The 23,327-nt window shown below is 48.6% G+C and overlaps 1 protein-coding gene across 1 annotated transcript; it reads left to right on the top strand.

The window, feature by feature from the left end:
* The first annotated feature begins 7,300 nt into the window (after positions 1 to 7,300).
* On the top strand, positions 7,301 to 21,108 carry SLC4A9 (solute carrier family 4 member 9). The gene is made up of 22 exons (XM_040239916.1): positions 7,301 to 7,557; positions 7,910 to 8,070; positions 8,365 to 8,478; positions 9,760 to 9,815; positions 9,977 to 10,134; positions 10,380 to 10,467; positions 10,814 to 10,968; positions 11,235 to 11,351; positions 11,519 to 11,693; positions 11,834 to 11,967; positions 12,130 to 12,392; positions 13,474 to 13,532; positions 13,745 to 13,933; positions 14,062 to 14,175; positions 15,372 to 15,533; positions 15,670 to 15,848; positions 16,485 to 16,557; positions 17,968 to 18,036; positions 18,246 to 18,419; positions 19,024 to 19,179; positions 19,534 to 19,626; positions 20,679 to 21,108. Exons 1-21 carry the CDS (start codon positions 7,340 to 7,342, stop codon positions 19,585 to 19,587), a joined length of 2,868 nt encoding a protein of 955 aa, XP_040095850.1. The 5' UTR covers positions 7,301 to 7,339; the 3' UTR covers positions 19,588 to 19,626; positions 20,679 to 21,108.
* The last annotated feature ends 2,219 nt before the right edge of the window (positions 21,109 to 23,327 follow it).

Here is a 23,327-nt window from a genome sequence, read left to right as displayed (position 1 = left end):
CAGCAGGCATTTATTTGTGAGGGAAAGCTGTTGGGCTCACACTATTAAGAACTGCCTGTTGTGGAGAAGGCAATGGCACCCCACTCCAGTACTCTTGCCTGGAAAATCCCATGGACGGAGGAGCCTGGTGGGCTGCAGTCCATGGGGTCGCTGAGGGTCGGACACGACTGAGCAACTTCACTTTCACTTTTCAGTTTTATGCATTGGAGGAGGAAATGGCAACCTACTCCAGTGTTCTTGCCTGGAAAATCCCAGGGACGGGACAGGGGAGCCTGGTGGGCTACCATCTATGGGGTCGCACAGAGTCGGATATAACTGAAGCTTAGCAGCAGCAGCAGCAGCAAACCATGTAGTATACTATGATTACTTTGTCTTTTCCAGTGCATTTTCTTTTCCCTGGAGTGAAATTATTTTCTGGCGTTTTTATATTGGTTTAATTTTCTATGTATTTAGTAGTAATTCAAATCCAAACACTTCCTCAGTTATGTAAATCTCTTCTCAAAATCTTCAGGTTCATTGAGGGTTGTGTTAAGTTTGTCTTCTTGAAGAAATCACTCCTAAGTTCTCTAACAATGTGGGTTCAGTGTTCTGTTAGCCTGGTTCCCTGTTACTGTCACCCTCAGGATTCCTTCTGATTCTGTCTTGTGTTGGATCTTCTGAACCCTGGACCCCCACGTCTGTATGTATTTGATTCAAACCCCTGTTTTTTGGTAGAGGACATTCTCCAGTAGTTTTCTAATAAAAGGAGTTTGGGAGATGGAAAAAAAAAAAGAATTGCCCCTGGGAATTGGAGGATGTTTCAGTGACATTTAAGATTCTTGATGGGTTGTTTGTAAAGGTGACTTGGCCGGACGTGTCAATAAACAATTTATGGAGGAAAAAATTGCCGCACATTCCACCCTGCTGTTGAGTGTCCCACCAGACACTCATATGGGTAAAACTCTTGATTACAATTACTTGAACCTAGATCCCTAATTCATACAGAAACACAAAAAGAGGGACTTCCCTGGTGGTGTTGTGGCTGGAACTCTGTGCTCCCATGCAAGAGGCTTGAGTCTGATCCCTGGTTGGAGAACTTCTGCAGCTAAGAGGTCACACACTGCAACTGAAGATCTAACTTGCTGCAGCTAGGACCTGCAGCAAGGCCAAATAAATAAGTAAATATTTTTAAAAACACAAAAATGGTTTTTGCACTGCTTTCCAGGAATGAAATTAAGAGTGAATTGTTAATTTTGGTGGTATTTGAGTTACCGAACAACAAACCTATATTTATATTTGTAGTTGTCACATTCAAGACAAGTCTGTGTAGGTGCAAGTAACGGGCTACTTCACTGAGATTTCTAGAGTAGTTGTGGCCAAGCATTTGATATTCAAATATCATATTTTTAATCACCACTTTTATATTAATTAGGGTATTGACTATATATATATATACACATACGCACACATATATATTTTAATGCTTTAGAGTACACCACATGGCACACCACGTGGGATCTTAGTTCCTCAACAAGGGGTGGAACCCATACAACCTGCATTGAGAGTGTGGAGTTATAGCTGCTGGACCGCCAGAGATGTCCTGGGTATTGACTTTCTTTAAAGAGAAAAGTGTGCAGATAGGATATTATTGTTAACTTCATTTCAGAATATTAAAGGGTTGTTAATATATTTGTAATAAAAAAGGAAATACTGATTCAGAAAGGGTTGAGAACCACTAACATAAGACATATTCACATGGATATGAATATCTGTATCCTTTGTAAAAGCACTGTTCTAGATATTACTACATATAAGGCCCCTGGCCAGTGCCTGAATGAAGTACAATAAATTCTCTTGTAGCTCATTGTTAGGAAGTTTGGCTCATCTGGTATCTGGTAGAAGTACTTCCTTTTATGAGACAATGCAAGTGTAGAATTCATATGTTCCTTTTTTGCATCCACCGCCAGGAAGCTCACAGTTAAGCTTTGATGCTCAATTACAGCAATTACCCCTATTCAGCATTTTGAGGACAATTCTTTCTTTCTTCTCCAATTTTATTTCATTACGGGGTTCTTTAATCATTCTTTAAATACTTATTTCTATGTCTCTTGCTGTCTAAACTTTTTCTGGAAGTAAGGGGAACATAAGTAATTACTCTGAAACTCAATAATCACATACCTGCAGTTACCTTTCCAACACTTCCTGAGCCTGGCAGTCTGGGTCAGAGGCACCGGGTAAAGCAATTAAGGCTCAGACAGTTTTGCTCTTTTCCCTCTGCTTCTTTCTTTCAGGTGGTTCAGAGGTAAAGAATCTGCCTTCAATGCAGGAGACCCGGGTTCAATCTCTGGGTTGGGAGGATCCCCTAGAGAAGGAAATGGCAACCCAATCCAGTATTCTTGTCTGGAAAATCCCACAGACAGAGGAGCCTGGCAGGCTATAGTCCATGGGGGTTGCAAAGAATCGGACATGACTAAAGTGACTAACACGATTTCCCTTCATAGGCTCTCACTCTTCCACTCCAGATGGAGTCTGGGTATTGTGAGAAGTGGAAGCAGGCTCTAGCTTTTAGGGTACGCTCCAAGTCTTGACTGGATGTTGGTGGTCTGGGGTCAAGGTGGGGTCAGAGAAGGGCACCCCAGCTCCAGGATGAGAGAAGCCCAGAACTCCAGCTGGAGAGACCCTCCCTCCACACATACTCTGCATCTTGTCTGAATCCCTCAGCGAGGAGGATTTGAAGCTCAAGTTGAGGCATGCAACTGACCACTTTTTAAACCCTGAGCCAATCAGATCCTAGCTTTGATCTTGAGCAAGGTACCTCTCTGAGCCTCATCTGCTTCCTCACCAGAAATGAGAATGTTAGCTCTCTCAAAGGGCTACTACAAAGACTCACTGAGATAACCTGCAAGGTGTTCAGGCAGTGACTGGAACATAACAAGTGTTCAGAAACCACCAGTGGCTGTTCATTCCAGTCTGCTCTGGGTTGGTATCACTCACAGGCCTGTCTGCTGCCCCACAGCTCCTGGAGGCAAGAGTATGCATTCAATCACGGCTCCTCATTTATAAGTTTAATGACTATGGCAAAGTGCTTTCCTTTCTGAGCCTCAGTGTCTTTACAATAAAATAAGGATAATGAAATACACTTCAAATTTGTGGTGTGAGTAAAATTAGGAGGTATGGGCATTTGAAATTTTATTTTAGTTTTAATCTTATGAATATTTTCTGTTTTTTTCTATAATGTGACATGAAGTCGCTCAGTTGTGTCCAACTCTTCATGACCCCATGGACTGTAGTCCACCAGGCTCCTCTGTCCATGGGAGTCCTCCAGGCAAGAATATTGGAGTGAGTTGCCATTTCCTTTTCCAGGGAATCTTCCCGACCCAGGGACTGAACTTGGGTCTCCCACGTTTATCCTCTGTGCCACCAGGGAAGATATTTTCCATAACAAATATAAGTTATTCATATAAGTCATTTTTTTTAAACATGCTTTTTTTCTGGAAAAAGAAAAAAAACTTAAATTTATTGAATACTTGCTACTCAGTTTTAGGTGTTGTTCCAAGCACTTTACGTACATTTTTTCATTTCATTCTCACTCCCATTTTATAGATAAGAAAACTAAGTCTTAAGGAGCAATTTGTCCAGTTGGGTGTAAGTGAATCTATACATATGATAAAATTGCATAAAACTATACACACAAACACACACAGACACACGAGTGCCAATAAAAACAAGTGAAACCTGAATAAGGCCTGCAGTCTAGTTAACAGTGTTGTACTTATGTCATCATCCTGGTTTTGATGTTGTACTGTTGTTATGTGAGATGTTACCACTGGGGGAAGCTGGATGATAAGTACCAGCAAGAGACTTACTTTTTTTTCTTGCAACTTTTTCTATAATTAGACTCACATAAATAGTTTTTGAAAAATAAATTAAACGTTTGTAAAAATAAAGTTTTTTAAAAGCTTGTCCTAAGGATAATATGAGAAAATATGCCACGCACAGTGGTTGGATGCAATTGACATTTCTGCATATATTTTCTTTTCTCTCCAGTCTAGAAGTGACTATATTCATAGTTTTTAATAATAACAGCCTCCCTTTATTGTGTTTACTATTTACCAGGCCTATTTTACATGCATTGTTTCTTTAAAAAAGCCTATGAAGTGGGCACATTTATTATTCCCCTCCTGCTGATAGGAAAACTCGGGTTCTGCAAGGATAAATTTCTCCAATTGCTAGACAGTGACCAAGTTGGAATTTACACCCAGGCAGCCAGCTGGTGACATGGTTCCCCCATGTACTGCTAAAGGTCTGCTTTAAACACTGTTGCAGTTTGGGTAGAAGAAAAGGGGCTCAGAGGTGGAAGAGCTTTGCTCAAGAACACCTGACAAGTCTGTGACTGAGCCAGGAGGAGAACCAAGTCTTTGAATCCTGGGCCAGGGCATTTTCCAGGGCTCATGCCCAGTACTGATTTCTCAGACAGCACACTTGCACTGGCCCTGTCTGGGAGACCACTGATGCCCACAGACAGAGAGATCCTCACTCCCTCCCTCATCAACCTGTGCAGCTCAGAGCGCTTGAGACCTAAGAGGAAAAAGGGTCTGGGGAGGATGGAGGCATGGTGGCCCTCTACTATAGGCAGCCTGGGGAGCCAGAGTAGTTGGGGCCAGAGAGGGCAGGGCAGACCCTCTGAACTTTAGCTGGAGTGGGGTTGGGAAGGGAGGACATGCTTGTGAGGGGTATTCATGCTAAACCCAGCTCCTGTCCCCCTCAGGCTCCCTTGAGTCACTGGCCCCTGGGGTTAGGACGCATTCTTGAAGGAGTGGGCACAGGGATTCCCTGAACTTTCAGTTCCTAGGCCAGTTTCTATTCATCCTGGACTGAAACCAATTTCCCCCCTCAGACTCAGCACCCATTCCCAACTGGTAATACGGTGACTCACCCCTCTAATTCCTGCCCTGGACTTCCGTGAACTTGGACATATTTGCCACAAGTCCCGACCTGGAGTTGGTGGGGAGGACTAACCTGAGTCCCATTTCTCAGAGAGGAAATGGTTCCCAGGTATCTAGTGAGGGGTTTGATTGACCCACATCAGATGGGCCTGATGGGTCTCTCGCCCCAGGCCTGCTGCGCCCCGCTACACCCCAAGGCAAGGCAAAGGATTCAAGGACCTCCTTCGTGCCGCCCCTCCATCTGTGTACTCTAAGGGCCCGCGCAAGAAGCAAACTCCGCCGCTTGGCTCAGGGGAGCGGCTCTAGCGATCCAGTCCGCGGGGAGCAGCGCCCTCGTGTGGTCTCATGAGAAGCGCAGCGCTTTCCCCAGCCCCTCCCTTTCTATGAGCTCATTGAACAGGTATTTATTGAGTGCCACTAGGTGCTCTAGGGGCAGTGGTGAAGAAGATAGATAAAATACCTGCTTTGTGGACTGTACATTCCAGTGTGTGTGTGGAGGGGTAGGCAATAAACGATTAAAAATAAATAAATAAACAAGGCAGTTACTAGTAGTGACAATTGCCAGGGAGAAAATAAAACAGAGAAGTGATGAAGAAACTAAGAATTCCATGAGTAGGTAATGTCCGAAATGAGATTTAGGTGACAGGGGTTCAGTCCTGTGACGATCTGGGGTAAAAACCCTCCTTGCAGAGAGAAGTGCTGCACAGACCCTCCCTCAGGAACAGGCTTCACATATCAGAGGGAGGCCAGTGTGGCTGGAAAGGAGTGAGCAAGGACAGAACAATAAGAGCCCATCAGGGAGGTGGGCTGGGGCCAGACTATAGATCAGATCTTTAGGCCACGACAGAGTCTGATTATTCTACTAAGAGTAATGAGAATGTATTGTGTGGATTTTCAGCAGAATAAAAGGACCATTATGTTTGAATGAAATTGGAATGTAGTTTAAACATTAAAAATAAAAATAATAGGGCTTCCCTGGTAGCTCAGTGGTAAAGAATCTGCCTGCCAATGTAGGAGACAGAGTTTCGATCCCTACTCTGGGAAGATCTCTCATGCCATGGAACAACTAAGCCTGTGCACCCAACTATTGAGCTCAAGCTCTAGAGCCCAAGCTCTGCAGAGAAACCACTGCAGTGAGAAATCCACACCTTGCAATGAAGAGTAGCCCCACTTCATGCAACTAGAAAAAAGCCCTCAAAGCAACAAAGACTCAGAACCGCCAAAAATAAATAATAAGATTATTAAAATAATATAATAGGGCTTCTCTTGTGGCTCAGCTGGTAAAGAATCTGCCTGCAATGCAGGAGACCTGGGTTCGATCCCTGGGTTGGGGAGAAGGGAAAGGCTACCCACTCCAGTATTCTGGCCTGGAGAATTCCATGGGCTGTATAGTCCATGGGGTCACAGTGAGTTGGACACGACTGAGCGACTTTCACTTACACTTACTAATAATATAATAAGGTCCTCTTGGCTGCTTTGTGGAGAATGAAAGAGTGGAAGCAGGGAGATCTCCACAAGAAATTAGAAAGCTGCTGAAATAATTCAGGTGAGACGTGATTATAGCTTGGAACAAGGAGGTCATGTTGGAAGTGGGGAGGTGTGATTGAATTCTGGGTCTATTTTGAAGGTTGAGTCAATAGGACTTGCTAACAGACCATGTTCTCCCTTGCTCATCTAGCTCCAGAAACTCCTCCACACACTTTGGGTGGCTCCTCCATCTTCAATGGGGGGCTGAGTTAGAGAGGCCAATCCTAGGCACACAGCTAAATTAGGAAGTTTCCAGGTGTTGCTGGACAAATGAAGTTAAAGACGCGGGCCTATGTTCTCCATGAACTGCCTCCACTTTCCATCATTAGCCCATTTAATGACAGGACCTCTGCTTGCTGTCTCCCTTCTTCGTTAGTCTGCCTAACTTCTACAGACCCAGTTATTTAGTAGGTCTCTGTTTCTCCAAATGGGTATCCTCAGGGTGTGTTGGTGACACCCAAAACAGTCCACTGTATTTGGTGTTTGTATTTGATACAGAGTATGGGGTAGTATAATCTGGGGGTCAGTCCTCAGACCCAAGCCAGTGATATACTCCCATTAATTTACACAAAATACAATGGGGTCAGGCCTGATCCCACAGGAAACACGCATAACACTTTTGCCCCAGGTTGAGCATTTCTGGAGATCCTGGAAAAGGTCAGGTTGGCCTCACACTCAGGCTAGCCAAGTGGGGAAAACAACCACAGGGGAGGTGACCAGCTGGCTCTGGAGTCAGCAGGTCTGGCTCTGTTTGTGTTGTGTGGCAGGGGTGGGGGGAGGTTGGGGGGGAGTGGGGGGTGCATTATAAATGCAGCCAGCCAGAGGGCTCCTGGTCTCAGAACCTAGGACCACACTAGTCCCTGAGAGTTTGTAGAAGCTTCACTGAGATGAACCTGCCAGGCCAAGAGGAGTCCGACATCTCCAGTGCTAGTGAAAATGTGCCCACAGGAGAGCTGGACAGTGGCCCTGGCTCTGGCCTCAGCCCTGGTGGCCCCTTAGGCACAGACAGCAGGGAACTGGAGGTACCCAAGGACCCTCCGCTCTTCATTCAACTGAATGAGCTCCTGGGCTGGCCCCATGCACCCGAGTGGAAAGAGACAGGCAGGTGAGTGGGATCCAGGACAGTTTTACGGGGTCCTTCCCCTTCCCCCATTGGGACCTCCTCCATGAGCCCCAGCTCTTCCTGTGTGTGGGGTTGGTATTATCACCCCCAGTCACAAGTTTCTTTCTGTGTTCCCCATTTCAGACCCTCACGCTCTATGGTGCTCAGGCTTTTCTGCAGTTTGGTTTTGAGTTCCCCAAGATCCAAGATGAGGGGGTGACTTCCCTGGGGAGGGGCTCTGTACCACTGGGCCCACAACTTCACCCTTGTCTCACCTTCCCTGGCTCTCCTGCGTCCTCACTCTTGGACCTGGGAGACATGCCCCCAGTAACACTGTCTGCCCCTCTCACCATAGGTGGGTGCTGTTTGAGGAGAAGTTGGAAGTGGGTGCAGGCCGGTGGAGTGCCCCCCACGTGCCCACTGTGGCACTGCCCAGCCTTCAGAAGCTCCGCAGCTTGTTGGCCAAGGGCCTTGTCCTGCTGGACTGTCCAGCTCTGAGCCTCCAGGAGCTCGCAGGTGACCTGGGACCCTTTGCTGGGAGGGGCCTGGGCATCCTCATGATTTCTCTAAGATTTTCCCCATGAAGTCTTAGAATTTTCCAGAGCCTACCCCACCCCACTCTTGAGAATTATCCTCCCCTGTATCACAAGGGAGAGATGGAAATGCAGAGGGGAAGAGCAAGTCCGTTGGTTGGATTTGTTTTCCCCAAGACTCTTAGAAGGGAAAAGAGCCGGGGCAGAGGGGAAAGGGGAAGAATTCAGGGGAAGGGAGCTCTCAGGTAAGGGTGGGAGCCCCACTTCTGTTCTCCAGAGCAAGTGACCAGAGTGGAGTCGCTGAGCCCAGAGCTGAGAGGGAAGCTGAAGGCCTTGCTGTTGCAGAGACCCCAGCACCTCATCCAGACCCCATGCACCAGCCCCTGCTGGGGTAAGAGGCCCTCCCTGGGCCCAAGACCAAAATCCCTGGGGTGGGAGGACCCCAGGTCTCCCCTCACCTTCCTGGACCAGCAGTAGCCTAGCATGGCTCAGACATCAACTCAGGACTCAAGGGTGAGAAGCAGCAGGGGCAGTGAGGGGAAAAGAATGGAAGAAGCACAGGGCCAGAGCCCCGTGAGGAGATGTTCTTGGCGGGCATCGTGGTGAGCTTCACACACAGCAGATCATTTCATCTTCACAACAACACTGGGAGGTAATACCATAATTATCCTCATTTTAGTGATGAGAAAACTGAGGAGTAGCCAGGGGGAAGGTGTGCTCCAGTTTCCACAACAATGCAAAGCTGGTCAGGGAATCCACCTGGTGGATCCACCCCCAAGGCCTGTGGATCCTGGTGGATCCACCCCCAAGGCCTGTGGTTTTTAATGATATAATATATAGATATTCAGTTCAGTTCAGTTGCTCAGTTGTGTCCGACTCTTTGGAACCCCATGGACTGCAGCACACCAGGCCTCCCTGTCTATCACCAACTCCCGGAGGTTACTCAAACTCATCTCCATTGAGTTGGTGATGCCATCCAACCATCTCATCCTGTGTTGTCCCCTTCTCCTCCTGCCTTCAATCTTTCCCAGCATCAGGGTCTTTTCAAATGAGTCAGCTCTTTGTATCAGGTGGTCAAAGTATTGGAGTTTCAGCTTCAACATCAGTCCTTCCAATGAACACTCAGGACTGATCTCCTTTAGGATGGACTGGTTGGATCTCCTTGCAGTCCAATGGACTCTCAAGAGTCTTCTCCAAAACCACAGTTCAAAAGCATCAACTCTTTGGCGCTCAGCTTTCTTTATAGTCCAACTCTCACATCCATACATGACTACTGGAAAAACCATAGCCTTGATGAGACAGACCTTTGTTGGCAAAGTAATGTCTCTGCTTTTTAGTATGCTGTCTAGGGTGGTCATAACTTTTCTTCCAAGGAGTAAGCATCTTTTAACTTCATGGCTGCAGTCACCATCTGCAGTGATTATGATATAGGTTTTATTTATTATTATTATTTGTGTGCTGGGTCTTCCTTGCTGAGCAAGGGCTTTCTCTAGTTGCAGCAAGTAGGGGCTGCTCTCTAGTTGGGCTTAGTTGCTCCGTGGCATGTGCGATCTTCCCAGACCAGGGACTGAACCCATATTCCCTGCACTGACAGGTGGATTCTTAATCACTGGACCACTAGGGAAGTCCCCAAAGCTTGTGCTCTTAATCACCACATAGTCCTGTTTTGTAGGATCTGTCCATCCGAGAGAGGCTTCTCAGGAGGAGGAAGCCCCCCTGAAGGAACAGGTTTGTGGCCCTTCCAAGGGCAGGGCTGGGAGAAAGGGCAGAGCTGGGAGAAAGGTCAGGGGAGCCACCCCCCACTGGGCTCCTCATCAGTCGAGATCCTGCCTACATCCTGTCCCCTGAATAACCTTTCATCCTCTGTGTCTCCTTGAACCCCCATCCAGCATCAGAACCCTCTAAGACAGAAGTTCCCTGCAGGGGCTGAAGCAGGAGCTGTGCTGGCAGGACAGCTGGGCTTCCTGGAACAGCCACTGGGGGTCTTTGTACGACTGCAGGATCCAGTGGTGCTAGGGCCCCTTATTGAGGTGCCCCTCCCCAGCAGGTGAGGTGGCTGAGTTGTGGGTCAAGAATCCTGGAATCCAGAAAAGGCTTTTACCCAGGAGGGTAATAGGAGGTCTTTGGGCCCAGTTGTCTAGGGTGTGTGGGGGGTGGTGCTTAGGGAGGGGTAGTGGTTAGAGCTGCAAAGGTGTGAGCATGTATATGGAGAGTAGTAATGAGGTCAGAGGCTAGGGCTGCCCTGTGAGATAGCAGCCTCTGATTCTCTCCAGGACCTGGTTTTTTCCTCAGGTTTTTCTGCCTCCTCCTCGGTCCCCCTACACTGGGAAGGGGCCACCATGAGATGGGCCGAGCAGCGGCCATCCTCCTCAGTGACCTGGTAAGCTGGACAGGCATGTGTGTCTGTGTGCATGCACATAGGCTTGTGTCACGTGAGTGTGTGTGTGTACTCTCTAGGTGTGACTGAGTACGACAGTGAAGCAGAGTGTGGCTTCCTGTCTGTGAGCAGCAGGATTGACATTGCCTTGGCTACCACCACAGCCCCCCTTACTTAGCACAGAGCTGGCACACAGTAGGCACCCACAGATACTCACTGAATGCATGCATGCCTGAATGAATGCTTGAATGACTCATCTGCCTATGTGACCTGTGTCTAGTTTTGAAACCGTGAAAATGCATGTAAGAACAGATCTGTATTTAGTGCCTCTCTGTGCCCCTATCCCCAGCAATTTCAGTGGAGAGTTCGGCGGGCCAGCAGCTTTCATGACCTTCTGGCAGCCCTGGATGCTTTCCTAGAGGAAGTGACAGTGCTCCCTCCAGGTCGATGGGACCCAACAGCTCGGATTCCCCCACCTAAACGCCTGCCCTCTGAGCACAAAAGGTATCTGAGGGGTCATCATGCCATAGAGATCCTTCCAGTGTTGAGGAAGGGCAGTGGGGGTTGGGGGCGAGAGGAAAGGGGCAGACCTGCGTTCTGCTGGACCCTGGCTTCCACTATTAGAAGGCGACCTGGACCTTGTGGAGTTGCGGCACCCCCAGCCCGCAGACACACAACCCGCCGCCAGGGGGCGGCCCGCCGAGAACTCCGGCGCCGAATCGCGGTCTGGTCGCAGAGCCTTAGCTAACTCGGGTTCCCCTGGTCCTCAGGCTCCCCTCGCAATTGCGGGTGGCCAAGGGGCCCTCTCTCCGGAGAAGGACCCCAGCTGAGGACAGGCACGGCCGCAGGCAGCACGCGGCCAACCCGGAGTTGCGGCGGACAGGCAGGTGAGGCGTGCTGAGGTGGGAGTCAGGGTACCTTGGGTTGGGGGAGCAGTGGGGTATCATGGGCCCGAGGTGTGCACTCACTGTGGGGGGCGGGAGGGGGGAGGCTCACCTGGCCCCAGGGACTTGGGATGCTGAAGCCTGGATCACTGACAACCCACGGGCGGGAGGCTGTTCGGGGGCCTTGTCCAGGACGTGCGGCGGAAGGCCTCGTGGTACCCCAGCGACTTCTTGGACGCCCTGCACCCCCAGTGCTTCTCGGCCGTGCTCTACATTTACCTGGCCACCATCACTAACGCCATCACTTTTGGGGGTCTGCTGGGAGAAGCCACCAACGGTGCACAGGTGGGTGGGTGGGAAGCAGGCCTATCTTCTGTGTTCCACCAGCCATGCCCTATGCCCTCCTCTAGTGTCTATGGGGGAGCTGAGGAGGCTCCCAGGGAACTTGGGTACCTGTGCTGACAGGGGCCATTGTTGGCTTCTAGGGGGTGCTGGAAAGCTTCCTGGGCACGGCAGTGACTGGAGCTGCCTTCTGCCTGATGGCTGGCCAGCCCCTCACCATCCTTAGCAGCACTGGGCCAGTGCTGGTCTTTGAACGTCTGCTCTTCTCCTTCAGCAGGTAGAACTCCCCACCTCCCCTGACTTCACTAGCACACCGTCAGCCTGGTCTCAGCTGGGTCAGTAGGGCAGGGTAGAAACTGGCTCCAGGGGCACCTGACGTGGGTGAGGTTGGGAGTAAGAGTGGGCCTAGGCAAACCCTGTTGTCTCTCACCGCCCCCAGAGATCACAGCCTGGATTACCTGCCCTTCCGCCTGTGGGTTGGCATCTGGGTGGCCATCTTTTGCCTGGTTTTGGTGGCCACGGAGGCCAGCGTGTTGGTGCGCTACTTTACCCGCTTCACCGAGGAAGGCTTCTGTGCTCTCATCAGTCTCATCTTCATCTATGATGCTGTTGGAAAAATGCTGACCTTGACCCGTGCCTATCCCATCCAGAGACCTGGCTCTCCCACCTACGGCTGTCTCTGCCAGTACCCAGATCCAGGAGGTAGGTGAGAGGAATTGCTGTTTGGTCACTAAGTTATGTTCAGCTCTTTTTGCAACCCCAGGGACTATAGCCTGCCAGGCTCCTCTGTCCATGGGACTTCCCAGGAAAGAATATTGGAGCAGTTGTCATTCCCTTCACCAGGGTATCTTCCTGACCCAGGGATGAAACTCACACCTCCTGCACTGGCAGACAGATTCTTTACCACTGAGCCACCTGGGAAGCCTGAGGGAAATAGGGAGCTTGGCAAAATAAGGGAGGATGCAGGAAGGGTTGTCCCCTTAGTTAAGTTCAGCAAAATGCTGAGTACCTACCCAGTAGCCAGCAGCAAACTTCCTTTCTCTGGTTCTGAGTCAGATGAAAAATAAGTCAACAGAGCAGGCCCAATTTCATCTTTTACTTCTGCCAGTGCTAAGAGAAGACCATGGTTATATCTATGAGTATATGGGCTTCCTAATGATGAAACCAAAATTGGATCGACTTACCCACCCAGTCATGGCCATCCTGGACAGGGACTGTCTCGCCCTAGAGGAGCAGAGCTCAATGCATGCAGGGTGCTTACTCCCTAGAGAGGGAGAGGAAGGGGCAGGACCAGGCATGCCCAGCTTCCTCTCCCAAAGTCACCAACCAAATAAATCACCGCTCTTCCCCTGGACCATGTGAGTGACTGGGTGGAGAGGAGCTCGGACTATTGCACCAGCACATTTCCCTCCACATGGCCAGGAACACCAGGATGGGGAATAGGTATCCTCTCAAGAGTGCCAGACTCTGTACCAGCCATGAACAAAAATACTTCTGACGCTGGTGGAAACACACAGATGTGTGTGCTCAGTCATTTACTGGGCACTTGCTTTTTGGCCGGTCCTGTGCCAGCCACCAGGGATACAGATAGGGAGGGAATTTGAAGGGATAAGGGCAAGAGGCAGTGTCCTGAGAACAGACTGGGTAGTGATTGGAGTCAGCAGACAGATGAGTCAGAACAAAGAACTCTCTGGTTCAGCTGGACCTGTGAAATTAGGCTTCTGATTAGGGCTGGAGAAGGTTCCCAAGGGAAGAAAACTCACTTGAATTCTCTGCTTCCCAGGAAATGAGTCTCAGTGGACAAGCACAAACCCTAAAGACAGAGATGACATCTTGAGCATGGTGAGGGCCTGTTCCTGGGAGGGCCTGAGAAAGAGAGGGTGGAGGTCAAAGAAGTCAGTGGTTCCAGGCACTTCTGACCCTTCATAGGTCACTGAGCCCTGACCATTTGCTGTGGCTGGAGATCTCTTATCTGGTGTCCTCAGTCCCAGTGGGCATCAGTGGACCTTTATCCCACTGCCCATAATTCCATCCTGGATGACCTCTCCACACAGGACCTAGGCCTGGTCAATGCATCCTTGCTGCCCCCACCTGAGTGTGCCCAGCGGGGAGGCCATCCTCGTGGGCCCAGCTGTCATACAGTCCCAGATATTGCCTTCTTCTCCATCCTCCTCTTCCTTACTTCCTTCCTCTTTGCCATGGCCCTCAAGCACGTAAAGACCAGTCGCTTCTTCCCCTCCGTGGTGAGTGTCACCTGTACTTCTGTGGGAGAGAACTGGCTCTTGGCCTTGGGCCCTGTCTGCAAATGGGAAAGGGGGCAGAAGGAGGGGGTGGTGGCCTGAACCTCACTGAGTGTCTGCTGGGTGGCCAGGTACGCAAGATGCTGGGTGACTTCTCCTCGGTCCTGGCCATCCTGCTAGGCTGTGGCCTCGATGCCTTCCTTGGCTTAGCCACACCGAAGCTCATGGTGCCCAGAGAGTTCAAGGTGAGAGCTGGGCGTGGAGGGGAGAGGGCAAAGCAGGGTCAGCAGACAGGACCCTAGAGGAGGAAGATGAGTAGATACCACACTTCCCTAGCCTCCGTTTTCTCATTCATACGATAGAAATAGTATAATAATGGTCTTACAGAATTGTTGTGAGGGCACACTGTGTGCCAGACACGTAGTAAGCCTAGGATAGGTAGCTACTGTTGCAGGTAAGAGGTTAAAGAGTGGGTTCTGGTCAGCCAGCCCTGGGTCTGAGTCCCATTTCTGTCACTTCCTAGCTGTGTGTCTTAGGGAAGTTAACCTACATTCTGAGCCTCAGTTTCTTCACCTATAAAATGGAAATAATAAATAACAATAGTTTCTGCCTCATAGGTTGTTTTGAGGTTCACAGAAGATCATAGTCCGAAGCACTGTCACATTACTGGGACTGGCTCATACCAACACCTCAATTAATGCTAGTTATTGTTGTTCTCTGTTCTCGCTACTCTTGGCATGGCCCTACTCACTACTCCCCACTCTCTACTTTGCACCAATTGCCTGCTCTGATGAGGTCCAGCTAGAGCTCCCTGCCCAGGGCATGACAGTGCACAGAACAAGGCTCAGCGCTCACTTAGTACCTAAACTTTGTGCATTTGAAGACCTCCCTTCCAGCTTCCCTCAGGACAAGAAACCAGGGTGGCTCCAAGGCTCCAAGGCAGCCTTAGGGGCTCAGAACCCAAGAAAGCAACTGAGGCCCCTCCCACAGACACAGACACCAGACACAGACGCCTTGTAATCAGAGCAGACGCAGACACACCCAGCCCTACCCCTGCCCCAGCCCCAGATCAAGGCAGGTCTGAACCTGAGTTGCCCAGCCCTTGGTGGGGGAGGAGGGTGGTTGCTTAGGGAGAAGTACTCTGTACATCAAGAAGTGTGGGTGGGCTTCATCCACTACCTCCTCCAGGACCCTAAGAGTCAAAGTCCAGAGCCGCTAGTTCCAGCCCAACCTCCAGGCTGGTCCCCGTCCTGCCATTTGCCATCCTAGCCCTGGGACGCTCTGAACCGTCTGTACACACACAGACTGCTCACACCTAGCATCCAGGGTCTTAGAGCCGGTGGGGAGGGGGGCACTGTGGAAGAGTGCCATGGCTGGAGTGTGTAGATGAGGTATTGTTAAGATAGCCTCTCCAACTTCTCCATGGACTCCTCTTCCCCAGCCCACACTCCCTGGACGTGGCTGGCTGGTGTCACCTTTTGGAGCCAACCCCTGGTGGCTGAGTGTGGCAGCTGCCCTGCCTGCTCTGCTATTGTCTATCCTCATTTTCATGGACCAGCAGATCACAGGGGTCATCCTCAACCGTGCTGAATACAGACTGAGGGTAAGGCCTGCGGGGTCAGACCCCAGGTCCCTAGCCCAAGTGACAGGAGCTCCAGGGTGGGGTCTGGGTTCCCCCTTTCCCACCCCAGAGGACAGAGTGGGCTAGCTTCATCCTTACTGCTCCATACTACCTGCAGAAGGGAGCTGGCTTCCACCTGGACCTCTTCTGTGTGGCTGTGCTCATGCCCCTCACATCAGCGCTCGGGCTGCCCTGGTATGTCTCAGCCACTGTCATCTCCCTGGCCCACATGGACAGTCTTCGGAGAGAGAGCAGAGCCTGTGCCCCAGGGGAGGCTCCCAGCTTCCTGGGCATCAGGTAAGGCCAGTATTCAGGAGACTGGAATGAGACGTGGGCAGCAAGGTCACATACTGGGTACAGGGCAGAGTTATTTGGGCAACTTAAATTCTAAGCTGGTGACTCCAGAGGGCTCTCTCACTGCCCCATGAGCATGCAGTGGGGTGAATGGGTGGGTGCTGGGCTCCTTCAGCCATGGGATTGGGAGGGGCCTCCAGGGGAGCATCATGGAGGTGAGTGTGAAGGCTGAGCAAGGAGGAAGTGCCGCCTAAAAATCCCACTCAGGGTAGAAGCACCTTGTTGATCTTATAGAGTAACATCACAAAAACAATTTTATTGGAAATGCAATCTAATTGTTGAAAGTATGGGAAGTTAACTTTGTACATTATGAAGTAAACGTTTTTATGGTGGTGTAAGATTGCTTAATTTTCCATCAAAATAAAAACAAAGAGCAACTTTGAACTTGAGCTGCTGAAGAGGACTGGGACCCTCGTATGGAGGTAACCTGTCCTTTCTTCTCCACCAATTTTTCACACCAAGCTCAGGTCCCCTCCCTTCCAGGGAACTTTCAGGGGACCCCTCCACTTCCCTCCTGCCAGGGCCCCCAACCTGGCAGCCCAGGGGCTCCCCCAGAGCTAACTCCTCCTTTCCCCACAGAGAGCAGAGGCTGACAGGCCTGGCAGTATTCATCCTCACAGGAATCTCCATCTTCCTGGCACCTATACTCAAGGTACCTTAGACAAACCAGCAGCAGGGGCAGGGCAATAAAAATAATAAATATAGCAAGAATTGACATTGACCGAACATTACTACGTACTGGGCACTGTGTTAAGTTTTCTTCACCCGTAGTCTCATTTAATCCTGATATTACCCATGAGAAGCATATGCACTTTTAAAGTGAGGAAACTGAAAGTTAACGAGGTTAAGGAACTTACAAGAGACCACCAAGAGAGCTGGTTTCTTAGATCTATCTGAGAAGCTGAACTCTGACCCAGTTGGCTTTCTACCCAGTGGAGCCGAGTAGAGACATGCCATCATCCCCGGGGGCCAAGCACTAGCTACTCTTACTCCACATTCAATGAGGCTTGGACTAAGAACATAATCATCACAATCCAGGAAAACTTCTGAGGCAAAAACCCTTCACATCTCCCTCACCAGATGTTTACAGAATACCTGCTGAGTGCAAGGCTCTGAGAGGCATCTGGGAGAAGGGGATGGGAAGGGGAAGGATACTGAAAAAGAATATGGAACCAAGCCCCTGTCAGCAACTCATACACATGAATAAAAATTATGTAACAAGTAACAGCAGAAAGGTTCAGCAAGCCAGTACAGCAGAGAAGTCAAGGAGGGTGTGGAGAACTGCACACAAGAGTCACTGGCAGGATGACAGGAGGTTAGGGGAGGGAAAGGTCATGGAAGCTGGATGAGAGGAGAGTAGTTCAAAGAGCCAGATGGACTGGATCGGCCGCTGACTAAACTAGGTGACTCCTGTTCAGCAGATATTTACCGAGCATAAGCCATATGCCAAGCACTGTTCCAGGGACTAGGGATATAGTGGTGATCAAAAGAGGTCATCCACATCTTGCATCCTGATGAGAGGAGACAGATAAAAACAATTAAAACAATAAAATAGGATAATTTCAGATAGTGATAACTTCTGTGAAAATAAAAGAGGGTGGGGTGATCAAGAGCACCTTAATGGTGCTGGGCAGGCAAGGCCTTTCTGGGGTGTCATGACAGGAGTAATGAGAGGGAGTTCAGGGAAGAGCATTTAGGTGGAGGGACTAGCAAAGCAAAAGGCCTTGCAAAGGGGTAGAAGTAAACTTGGGCATACTGAGGAAAGGAAAGGGGGCCAGTACAACAGGAACAGAGAGAACAGAGAGGAATGTGAGAGAGAAGAGTGGAGAGGTAATGGGCAAGTTACTTAGCCTCTCTGAAATCCAACTTCTCCCTCTGTAAAATGGAGACAATTATAGAATTTACCTCATCTGACTGATGTGAAGATTCAATGAAATCAGGCATGCAAAGTGGGTATGTTTAGATCTTAGAGGCTGGAGGCTGGGCTTGGGACCTAAATGGGGTTATCTGGGCAGCTAGCAGAGGCGAACTGCTTCGCCAGCTCTCCAATTCTCTCTACCAGTTCATCCCAATGCCTCTTCTCTATGGCATCTTCCTGTACATGGGGGTGACAGCGATTAGCAGCATCCAGGTGAGCCCATTACTTCCTTCCTACATTTGCTAGTTCTCCTCCTCTCCTCTTTTCCTGCCTCTCCTGGGCACAGAGCCTCTGCTGCCACACTCTGGATGGAGAGGGGACCAAGGGAGCCTTCTGACCTCCAAGCTAGGCTTGGATAGCTAACAGTGACACCCTCCAGACTACCTGAATACCCTGTTTTCTTCCTCCCCTTGTCCCCCCAGTTCACGAAGAGGGTGCAGCTATTATTGATACCAGCGAAGCACCAGCCAGACCTTCTGTTCTTGCGGCATGTGCCCCTGAGCAGGGTCCACCTGTTCACAGCCATCCAGCTTGCCTGCCTGGGTCTGCTTTGGATAATCAAGTCTACCCCTGCAGCTATCATCTTCCCCATCATGGTGACTTGTGGCAGGGTTGGGTGGTGTCCTGGTGGCTCTCTGAGCCTGGGGGTTGGTCAAGGCCTCACAAGAGGAAGAATCTCTCCTCTGTCACTTGTCCTGGCTCTGCCTGGTTGGGAATCTCAGGACAAGGAAAGATGGCCAAGGGATGACTGTGAGGCTCTGGACCTGAGATATCTGGTTTAATTCCTTTCCCAACCTCTTTGGGCTCGTCAACCACAGGTAGGGATAGAAGGCCCAGAAGGAAACTGAGGACCTGGGAGAGGCAAGGCTGGCACTCTTTTACCCAGTTAGGTGATACTGTAAGCTTCTGGGTTTGTTCTTACCCGCTGAGGAAGTTAAGAGTCATGGGCTTTGCTTTGGAACCAATCTGGTTACTACATCTCAGTTCTGTGACCTCTGAGAAGTTAGTAAGCTCCCAGGGTCTCAGTTTCCTCCTCTGTACAATGGAAATAATTATCATGTCTACCTTATATGAATGTGTTAGCATTCACTGAAAGTATACACAATGCTTTGCACATGGGAAGTGCTCGATAAATGTGGCTGTTGTTAACGTTCCTGCTGCTATTGCTGACAGCCCTTGGCTTTGTTTCTATCCCTGCAGTTGCTGGGCCTGGTGGGGGTCCGAAAGGCACTGGAGTGGGTCTTCTCGCCACAGGAACTCCTCTGGCTGGATGAGCTGATGCCGGAGAAGGAGAGAAGCATCCCTGAAAACAGCGTGGAGCCAGAGTGCTCGTTCAGTGGAAGTGACAGTGAAGATGTGAGCTCCTGGAGAACAGGGCAGGGGTAGGGGAGAGAAGTCATCTCCAGGAGTTGTAACTGAAGCATAATATCTCTATTAAGTCTGAAGATCTGATCAACACAGAGACTCCTCCTGGTTCTGTATTAACATAGGCACACTGAAGGAGTGAGGGAAATTTTTCTTCATAAGAGTCCAGGGCTGTATGAGGGTTGGAAATGGTCAGGGACAAAACTCTTAAGTGGATTGTCTTACCCAGGATCTTTGTCTTAAGGTGGGTTTATATCCTTTCACTCTCTGGGTCCTTTTCTGTCTGCTCTCTCTCTGTCTTTTGTCTTTTTATTCCCAACTCATCTTGAGATCTCTGTTCCACAGTCAGAGCTGATGTATCAGCCAAAGGCTCCGGAAATCAACATCTCTGTGAATTAGCTGGAGTAGGAGTATGGAGTTGAGACCCAGGAAACTGAGGTAAGGGTGTGAGGGAAATGCCCTGAGTGTCGAGGGTGGGGCGGTGGGGGCTCCGGTGGTGGAAAGCTCAACTGTGTGCTGAATGGCTGTTTCCTCTACATGCTCCAGTCCTTCATGAACCCCAGAGTCGGGGAGTGGGTAGAAGAATCTCTCCAGAGGAAAGTTGGAAACAAGAGAGGGTACCCGGGCAGGGCTCCCTGTGGCACTGAAGTCTAGCCAGTAGAGGGAGCTCAAGCTCACACCAACCTGGCAGGGATGGGAACTGGGGGAGGGAAGGGTTCGAAGATAAAAGAATGGAAAGGAATGGCAGGAAAGAGGATAAAGCTCCCAGCAGCTGGCTTGCTTGCTGAGCCTTGGAGGCTCCTTCCAGAGGCTGCCAAGAACCACACTACAAACAAGTGGGGGCGGGGCCGGGGGGGGGCGGTTCTTTGTCACTTGCCCTCTCTGCCATTCTTTTATTTTATTAATCTATTTCTCAAAATATTTTCTTAGCACTTCTGGAGTGTCCAGGTACTAGTGGTATAATAGTCACAGTTCCTGACCTCAGGAAGTTAAAATTCCTGTGGGAAAGACACACTGGCAAGTGTTAGAGTGGGCTAGTGCTGGCTCAGGGAAGGAGAGGCTGTGGCAGCAGAGAGGCCTCCAAGGAGGGTGGTGAAGTGGTGAGAGTTGGGTAGAGCTTCCAAGAGGAAGTGGTCCATAATTTGAAATCTGAAGAACAAACAGAAGCTAGTCAGGATAAGATGGAGGGAAAACGTTCTAGGCAAAGGGTGCAACATGTGCAAAAGCCTGGAATTTTTCCTCTTTGATAAAATTAACTCTTTGGGGTTTGTCCTCTCCATGGTTTCCCAAGTCCAAGAGCCTGAGTCCCCACCAGCTGCAGTGGAAAATTCTGGGGGCTAGAGGGAGACAGGGCAAATCATGGGCTAGCCCAGAACAAGATCTGCTGAGCTCCCCTTACTCCCTGTCACTACTGCATGGCTCTATTCGTTGTCTTACTTGTGTCCCTGAGCACTTGCTCTGACCCCACTATGCCTTCTCTCTGTTTTCAGGTATTTACTCAGGAAGTCAGGAAATTACTGGCCTTTGGCTTAACTGCCAGATGCTCAGTCAGCTGGGAATCTGGAACGCTGGGACAGGACTGGAAGGCAGCTGGCCAAGACCTCAGTCGCCCTCCTGAGCTGGGGGTGGAGAGTGGCAGGGAACAAGCAGGCTTGCTTCGTGGTTAGGAAAGTCTGGTAACTCGGAGGGACTGACCAGGCCCCATTCACTCTTTACTCCATTAAAGGAACCTAAGTCTAGGAGCCCTTCTCATTTTGAAACTTCTATCCTCACAGATTCTCTTTTATACAATCAGGGGGTTGTCAGGGAACTCTTCTCAGTTTGCAAAAGGGAAAAATGTCCCTCTTTTCAGAATAAGTATTCCTCTATTTTAAAGTGTTTTTACATGTATAAAAATAAACTTAATTTTTTTTAACCACAGAAGTGAATGAGATTACTGCAGAATATTGGAACACTGTAGAAATGTATAATTTTGAAATGGAAACCATTCCAGAGATAACTAGGGCTCACATTTTAGTATATATTGTTCAGATTTATTGAGTTCTATAACATGCCTGATACTTAGGATGCATTGGATGTTTTCCCCATGTCAGTACTGCATACATATCCAACTTATTTTTTTTTTGCATAGAATAAATAACTTTATAATCTGGGAAAGATATCATATATATAAAAGAGGATATAAAATGTCTTCTGCAAGGGCAAGAATTTCTCCAGAGTATGTACCTAGGAGTGAAATTAAGGAGTAACAATAAAAAGAACACCTGCCAAAGGAGATATAGAGAAGGCCAACAAACACACGAAAAGAGGATCAACACTGCTAGTTATTAGAGAATAGAAATCAAAACTACAATGAGAAACACCGCTTCAAACCAGTCAGAATGGCCATCATAAAAATATCTGCAAACAATAAATGCTGGAGAGGGTGTGGAGAAAACGGAACTCTCTTGCACTGTTGGTGGAAATGTAAATTGAGAAAACCACTGTGGAGAAGAGTAAAGAGGTTCCTTTAAAAATGAAACTACCATATGATCCAGCAATCCCACCACTGGGCATATACCTTCAAGAAACTATAACTCAAAAAAAAAACACCACATGTAAAAAATAATAAAATAAAATAAAATAAAATAAAAACAAAAAGCAAGCAAACAAACAAAAGGACACATATACCCCAGTATTCATTGCAGCACTATTTACAATAGCCAAGACATGAAAGCAACCTAAATGTTCATCAATGGATGAATAGATAAAGAAGATGTGGTACATCTACAATAGAATATTACTGAGTCATAAAAAGGAACAAAACTGACCATTTGTAGTGATGTGGATGAATCTCGAGTCTGTCATACAGAGTGAAGTCAGAAAAATATTGTATATTGACACATATATATGAAATTTAGAAAGTGGTACTAATGAACCTATTTGCAGGGCAGGAATAAAGATGCAGACATAGAGAATAGACTGTGGACACAGAAGGGGAAGAAGAGGGTGGGATGAATTGAGGAAGTAGCATTGACATATATACACTATCATGGGTAAAACAGATAGCTAGTGGGAAGCTGCTCTTAAACACAGGGAGCCCAGTCTGGTGCTCTGTGATGACTTAGAGGAATGGGATGGGATGGGGGAGAGAGGGGATATATGTATACATATAGCTGATTCATATTGTTGTACAGCAGAGTGTAACACAATATTGGAAAGCAGTTATACTCCAATTAAAAAATAAATAACAGACAAGTAAATAAATAAATAAAAATTTAAAAAGAACACATGTATCCAACACTCAGCTAAGAGGTATCCTGTCATTGATGGTGGCGTTATTCAGTCACTAAGTCATCTATGATTCTTTGCAACCCTTGGACTGCAGCATTCAAGGCTCCCCTGTCCTTCATTATTTCCTGCAGTTTCAGATTCATGTCCTTCGAGTCAGGGATGCTACCCAACCATCTCAACCTCTGTCGTCCCCTTTTCCTTTTGCCTTCAATCTTTCTCAGCATCAGGATCTTTTCCAAAGAGTTGGCTGTTTGCATCAGATGGCCAAAGTATTGGAGCTTCAGCTTCAGCATTAGTCCTTCCAATGAATATTCAGGGTTGCTTTAGTTTAGGATTGACTGGTTTGATCTCCTTGCATTCCAAGGGACTCTCAAGAGTCTTCTTCAGCACCACAATTCAAAAGCATCAATTTTTTGGTGCTCAGTCTTCTTCATGGTCCAAAATTCACACCTGCACATGACCATAGGAAAAAACATAGCTTTGACTATATGGAACTTTGTCAGCAAAGTGATAGCTCTGCTTTTTAATATGCTGTCTAGATTTGTCATAGCTTTTCTTCCAAGAAGCAAGTGTCTTCTAATTCCATGGGTGCAGTCACCATCTGGAGTGATTTTGGAGCCTAAGAAAAAGAAAGTCTGTCACTGTTTCCACTGTTTCCTCATCTATTTGCCATGAAGTGATGGGACTGGATGCCATGATCTTAGGTTTTGAATATTGAGTTTTAGGCCAGCTTTTTCATTCTGTTCTTTCACCCTCATCAAGAGGCTCTTTGAGTTCCTCTTCACTTTCTGCAGTTAGAGTGGTATCATCTGCATATCTAAGGTTGTTGATATATCTTCTGCAGTCTTACTTCCAGCTTGTGCTTC

This window comes from Oryx dammah, unplaced genomic scaffold, assembly GCF_014754425.2.
Source record: "Oryx dammah isolate SB20612 unplaced genomic scaffold, SCBI_Odam_1.1 HiC_scaffold_5, whole genome shotgun sequence".
NCBI classification, from domain to species: domain Eukaryota; kingdom Metazoa; phylum Chordata; class Mammalia; order Artiodactyla; family Bovidae; genus Oryx; species Oryx dammah.
This window is presented reverse-complemented; position numbering and strand designations above follow the sequence as displayed.